At 39.4% G+C, this 6591-nt stretch overlaps 1 protein-coding gene across 1 annotated transcript; it reads left to right on the top strand.

Annotated features, from left to right (window-relative positions):
* The first annotated feature begins 3344 nt into the window (after positions 1-3344).
* LOC100691831 (transcobalamin-1) lies at positions 3345-4893 on the top strand. The gene is made up of 4 exons (XM_005474419.3): positions 3345-3482; positions 3576-3717; positions 4465-4601; positions 4705-4893. Exons 1-4 carry the CDS (start codon positions 3410-3412, stop codon positions 4764-4766), a joined length of 414 nt encoding a protein of 137 aa, XP_005474476.1. The 5' UTR covers positions 3345-3409; the 3' UTR covers positions 4767-4893.
* Positions 4894-6591: the final 1698 nt, after the last annotated feature.

The following is a 6591-nucleotide window of genomic DNA, read 5'->3' as shown; positions in this document are numbered from 1 at the left end:
TTACCAGGCCTCTGGAGAACTTCAAGACATGTTGAGAAGGTAATTTAGCCATTTGAATCAGCTGTGTTGGATCAAGGACACATCTAAAATCTGCAGGACACCGGCCCTCGAGGCCTGGAGTTGGACACCTGTGCTATAGACCATGGTTTTCAGTTACTGAAGACTAAATTAAAAGTAGAGAAACCTATTAACAAGCAACAACTGAAGGTGGCTTCAGTACAGGCCTGACATTTCCTCCCTTCGAGACTATCTAGCATAATTACCAAAAAGCCTAACAGAGTTCCCTAATAGAGTTCAGGTTGTAGTGAAGAATAAATGTATTGATACCAAACATTGGCTTTCAAGCTCATTACAACTGCACAGATTCTGTATTTGCCTTTTATACTGTGTTTGCACATGTTTCAATACATTTCTGAACCATTTCCTATTTTTCCAAGGCAAAGTGTAAAGAAATGAGGTAAGGCTCAAGACCTGTGTGAAGTACTGCACATGTAGTTGGCTACATACAAAATGGCATAATTGTGCTGTTCATACTCAAAACACCAGCAAATAAACAGCCAGTAATAAAATAGGCTCCAGTAAAACTGTAAGGCTGAAATCCTCATTCTTCAAGTGAGTGTTGTTTGAATGTCTGCTCACAGTAATTTAGTATACAGTCAAATCTTGCTGGATTAAAAAAACAACAACAAACGAAAACCAAAACCGATTGTATTCAGTTGTTCTTTTTTCACAAATATCTTTGATTTAGTTTACTTTACGTCAGGGGTGGGCAACTCCAGGCCTCGAGTGCCAGTGTCCTGCAGGTTTTAGATATCACCCTGGGTCAGCACACCTGAATCAAATCAGAATCAGAATTAGTCATTTGAATCAGCTGCGTTGGATCAAGGACACATCTAAAACCTGCAAGACACTGGCAGTCGAGGCCTGGAGTTGCCTACCACTGTTTTATTCGGAGTTTGATGTTCTATGATGCTCTGGCATATGGTTCACCATAAATGCCACTTTCAGATATTGTCATCATTTCATTGTGCTGCAAGACATGAACTGTGTTTTCACATGGTTTGTTTGGTGTGAAGGTATGTAGAAGTGGGTGTGTTGTTATATATATGTGCAGCTGATATATTATCAGAACAGAGAAATACATTATCTCTGTTCAGTGTGTTTAGTTTTGCCTCCTCTGTGGCGTCACATTCATTAGTGTCAGCTTTGTTCACCATGTGTTTCCACTTCCATCATTGCCCTTCTGTGTATTTAAGTCCTCTGTTTCCTTTTGTTCATTGTCAGGTTGTCTGTTTCCCCTTGTCTCATGTCACTGGAATTCATGGCTCTCAAGTCTCGGTTCTTTCAAGTTCATGTTTACAGTTTCTCATGTCTAGTCTTAGTTCACACAGTTTAGGTTACAGTTTAGTTTTCGCCTTTGTTCACCTTTGACATTTGCTTTTGTATTTTTCCACCTGCCTGTATAAATGGCTCGCTTTTCATTAAAGTTTAGTTCTGTCCCTCGTGAGTCTGCTTTTGGGTCCGCTCCACAATACACCGGCCATTTGGCCATAACAGCACGTCCTGACCATGATGGACCCAGCGGATATCTTTGAGAACTTTCTGGAATTCATTACAGCTTCGTGAACAAAGGATTATCTCCTCAGCATGCAGGCAGGAGGAGGGGAAGGAATCGGTTTGGGTCCAGCAGCACCGGATTGTTTCTGTCTAGCCAGCTTATAGGGACGTGTTTGCTGAGTATCTGAAAGACTTTATCAGAACCCTGTTGCCAAAACAATCACAGCAGCGGCAAGCCAGCAAGGCCGCACTACCTCTGCAGCCTTGCTGTCCTGAGGAATTACAAGTCAGCACCCTGAGACTCTCCCCTGGCCCAGAAACACCTGCATCTCTGCTTCGGTCTGCTCTCTCGTGACCCACCACTTTTCTGGCAGGCATGTGGTCAGATGAGGAGAAGCAGACCAACACGTCACCATCGGCTCTGGTGGCGTGAGCTTGCCACGCCCCCGCTTCCTGGAGGCTCAGCCAAGCATGTTCAGCATCCTGCCTTGCCACCACCTGCTACAAAGGCCAAGGCAGGGGGTCCCTTGCTGCCAAAATCTGAGAGACATCTGTCATCAGAGCCTGCTGCAAGCCCTGCGCAGCTCCAGCCTGGGAAACCCGAGCTGGCTGCAAGACCTGTGCAGCCTCAGCACGCTTAATCCCAGCCAGAGGTTGTCGTGCTGTCTGATCGTGCCCATGGACCTTCTGTCACACCCACGCTACCACCAGTCGCTTGCAAAATCACGGGAAAAGGCCCATTACCTTCATCGGGCTCCTGTAAAGCGCCACTTTCCACACAGTCGGCCTCTGGACTGACCACGTAAATACATTTTCTTGGTTCAGTGTGTTTAGATTTGCCTCCTCTGTGGCGTCACATTCATTAGTGTCAGCTTTGTTCACTATGTTTTCACTTCCATCATTACCCTTCTGTGTATTTAAGTCCTCTGTTTCCTTTTGTTCATTGTCAGGTTGTCTGTTTTTTCTTGTCTCATGTCACTGGAATTCATGGCTCTCAAGTCTCGGTTTGTTCACATTCACAACTTCTCATGTCTAGTTCTAGTTCACACAGTTTAGGTTACAGTTTAGTTTTCAACTTTGTTCACCTTTGACATTTGCTTTTGTATTTTTCCACCTGCCTGAATAAACAGCTCACTTTTTGTTAAACTTCAGTTCTGTCTCTCATAAGTCTGCTTTTGGGTCCACTCCACAACACACCGGCCATTCTGTAACAGAAATAGGCAAAGGTACTATACCCTTATTGAACTTTCCTTGCAAGCGTAGAACACAAGGTGCAGCTGAATTTATCTATGAAGGCAGAAGAAGATGACAAGAAGTCTTCAAAGGACCAGCAGGCCACAGTCTGCCACAGAGGAGTCTCTTAGAACAAATGAGATTCCTGATGTTGACTGCAGTTCTGAAGTGTCAAGCAGCATTCATGTATGTAGATAAGCATTGTGAAACATAAACAAAATATCCAAGATATTAAGAATACAGAAATAATAATTTAATAAAAACCCTGTAAAACTGTCATTTGTACACTTTGGTTTTTGTTATTTCATGCTGACATGCACAAAGTTTAAGCAATGTTAAAAAACAAAAATTCCAATACAGAAAGGTCATGGGAGAGTTCACTGATGTTGGCTCATGATGCAGCATGTTGGCACGTCATTGTTCATTGTACAGTTACCAAGTTATCAGTTCAAACATGATTTCATAACAAGGACTCAAGGTGACATTAGAGTTGGTTCAATGGATAACTTTGTTTGCTTTTTCAAACCAAGATCAATAAAGTCCGTATGTAAACACTGATCACTGAAATAAAACATGGGGAGTGAGCAGCATCATCAGTGAAGTCGAACTCCTAACAGCCATGATGACAATGATGCCCTCTCTCCTCTCCTCAGCCCTGTTGCTCTCACTGCTTCCTTGGACTTTGACTGAAGGTGAGTTTCATAACAATAAGTGTAATTTTTATTTAAATGACTGTTATTATTATTTAATATCTATTTTTAACCTTTTGTCTGTGTCTCATTTAGCACCGCCAATGATTCCCATTGCTATAATGGTGAAGAACACCTTACAAAACAAACCTCTACAAACCTACAAGACTGAAGTGATTAGTGGGGGGATCCTGCTGGGTGCGATGACGAGACTCAGGGACTCCGATGCAGGCTTCACGTGAGATAACAGCATCAGTTGTAACCTCAGTCTTTTAATTTATATGCTGAAATTTATGCTGACACAAATCCCAAAGTGAACTGTACCATGCAAAGGATTTTTGTGTAATAAATGGTAAAAGTAATTTCATAATCTTATAATTGCTAGGATGTTTGAAAGGACATGTAATCTCCATTGGGCAACTATGGCTAACATACATTACATCTATGAAATCTGGTGCATACATCTAATATACTAAGATATGCACAGAACATCATGGAACATGCTTTAATCCCAATATGACGCTCACCATATTTTGAATGAAATTTGCAGCTTTTCATTTTGCATTAAAGGACTGTCCATGGCACCATGACCTTTGCAACTGTTTAATTCCTCCGCTTGTGTCAGTATGTTGTTATCAACTGTCACATCATTATTGAGTTTAGTTACAGATTCCACAGAATACATCGTCACTAAAGACCATATCAGTGCTTTTTTTTTTCTAAAAAAGCAGTAAAATACTAGTCTTCAATTTGGGGATTTTGAAGGTGACATACAGTATATTGTTTTAAAGAAATATGAAATGGTATCTCTTATGACATTTGCTAATCCTGTTGTCATATTTGCCCACATTTACAATTTATAGCTTAAGCCTGTTTCAATACATCCTCTTTCCAATAAGCCACTTAACAGGAAATTTGATGAGGAAGTGAGCTCAAATACTGAGCCTGACTGCTGTTGTTGATATTTGTTTTGTTTTTTTCATAGATTCACCTTTAGTGACAATGTAAACTATGGCCCTTATCTGGAGAGTGTGAACGGTGTGACTGGGAATAATGAAGCTCATACCTACTGGGAGCTGCTGGCCAATGTCACAAACGGTGGCTTCCAAAGAACCGAAGTTGGTAAGCTCACTATAAAATGTTCCATGGCATTTCTTGTTGTAATCAAATTCTAATACTTTATTGATACATCTATTAAATATTTCCAATACTGAACTGTTTGCAGGTATTGGCTGTATCATTCCCAGCCCATATCAGCAAATCATCCTGAACTTTACAGTGTGGTAAATATTCATCAGTCAGAATGCAACAGAATGACTTCAAAGGCTAATCCTGGAAGTGAGGAATTGATTTTATAGATCAGTAACATGTAGCTGTTTGTTCCTGAGTGACAATAAATTTGAATAAAGCATCATTACAAGTGTTGGTGTTGTTAGTCTGCAAGAGGCATACAGTATTACTGAAATGGCAACAGCTGAGATCTTTGAATTAATCATTGTCACTTACAATGCAACACAGTTATACAGATGTGTTATACAGTTATACAGATGTGTTGAAGGCAGCAACTTGAAAAAATGCAATATATGTTCTCAAGAACAGATACTGGCAGAGAAAACAAACAAAAGATGCTTTCTGCTTGATTTGGGTAAATTGCTTTCTTAACTGATGTGTCCATGATTGAGTCCATGTCTGTTAATTATGACCCAGTGTCATCACTGAGAAGATGCCAGGGCTTTTGCATTTTATTTTAAAACTAAATAACCGCTATATAATTACAGTCTTCTCCCATACGTCCACCTATATCAATTTTTAGCTTTGTTACATTTTAACTTAACAAAAAGTGACACTTCAGTGTCATTTAACAATAAGTATTTCATATTCATACACACAACAAAAACAGCAACATTTTCTTAAATTTCAATGTGGTTTCCAGATGTGACAAATTATATTTATGTGAAATCAATTAAATGCTCATTTATCATTACTGGAACCTCAGTCCAGTCCTCTATAATCCAGACAAATCCCATCTTAAACCTTCTACCCATACAAAAACTGAAAGACTCTTTCATGTCTTATAAAACAATTTCATGCTAGTCCTCCGGCGACCCTGGTATGGATAAGCAGAAGAGACTGGATGCATATTTCATACTAGTATTTACTTATCCATGTTCCCACTTGTGCATTGTGTGTTGCTTTGTAAATTCTTGTGACGTCTCAAGCTGCCATCAGTGTTTTGAAGCAGGATGTAATAATTGAAGAGTCAGTATACTTGAGAAATTTGGAGACGCCGCATGCTCGTAGAGCAGCCACTTGTCAAACACTAGCCTGAAAGATTACCTTTGTTTTTTTTTTGAATGAGATGATAACAGACAAAATGAACATGTTTAGACTTGAAATTAGAATTCAGTTGAACATAATCAAGTGCAAGCAAACACACAGACTTGATAGGAAAGTGCAGTTTGTTACACAGTGTGTCTATGAACTAAAATAGCAAAGCCCAATATTTATGTACTGAAACCAACTACGGCTGTTTGGCAGCTTAAGTTCAAATTTATGTTCAATTTAACCACTGATCAGTTTTTCAGCACTGACTGCTTTTTTAAATAAGTTTGTTTCAAACATTCAGGTAAAAAAAACAACAACAAATGATTTTGATTTTTAATGACATATTGTTCACAAAGGTACATGTGCAGTACTCGTACAGCTTACATAATTTGACAGAAATAATTTGAAGCATTAATATTTTTTTGTCCAATACTCTGGCAGCAGCCTTAACACTACCTCAGTTTGGTGTTTCAGAAAGCTGCTGATCTCAGACCTGCACAGCTTCTGTTTTAAATACTGAATGTGGTCAACTGCATGAGGAGCACATGATGTTTTCTTTGACACTGATGAAGCTCAAAGGTCATCACTTGTATATTAAACTAAAAAATTGTGATCTGGAATTCTTTCACAGTTTTTTGCCAATCGTGTGTTATTTACATAAAGTAATTCAGAGTCATTCATACCAGAGTAACTTTCTACAGGTCTGAATATAATATCATTATGTAAAAGTCCCGAGCATCTGAGGATTATCTCAGTACTTCTAACATTACACGAAGCAAAGGTCTCC

This window comes from Oreochromis niloticus, linkage group LG14, assembly GCF_001858045.2.
Source record: "Oreochromis niloticus isolate F11D_XX linkage group LG14, O_niloticus_UMD_NMBU, whole genome shotgun sequence".
Classification (NCBI taxonomy): domain Eukaryota; kingdom Metazoa; phylum Chordata; class Actinopteri; order Cichliformes; family Cichlidae; genus Oreochromis; species Oreochromis niloticus.
This window is presented reverse-complemented; position numbering and strand designations above follow the sequence as displayed.

Excerpts from the sequence above, each read along its gene's own strand:
- LOC100691831 (XM_005474419.3), top strand. The coding sequence starts at position 3,410 with ATGATGACAATGATGCCCTCTCTCCTCTCCTCAGCCCTGTTGCTCTCA. Across the intron at positions 3,718-4,464 it reads GACTCCGATGCAGGCTTCAC|ATTCACCTTTAGTGACAATG; the intron begins GTGAGATAACAG and ends TTTTTTTCATAG. Across the intron at positions 4,602-4,704 it reads CTTCCAAAGAACCGAAGTTG|GTATTGGCTGTATCATTCCC; the intron begins GTAAGCTCACTA and ends AACTGTTTGCAG.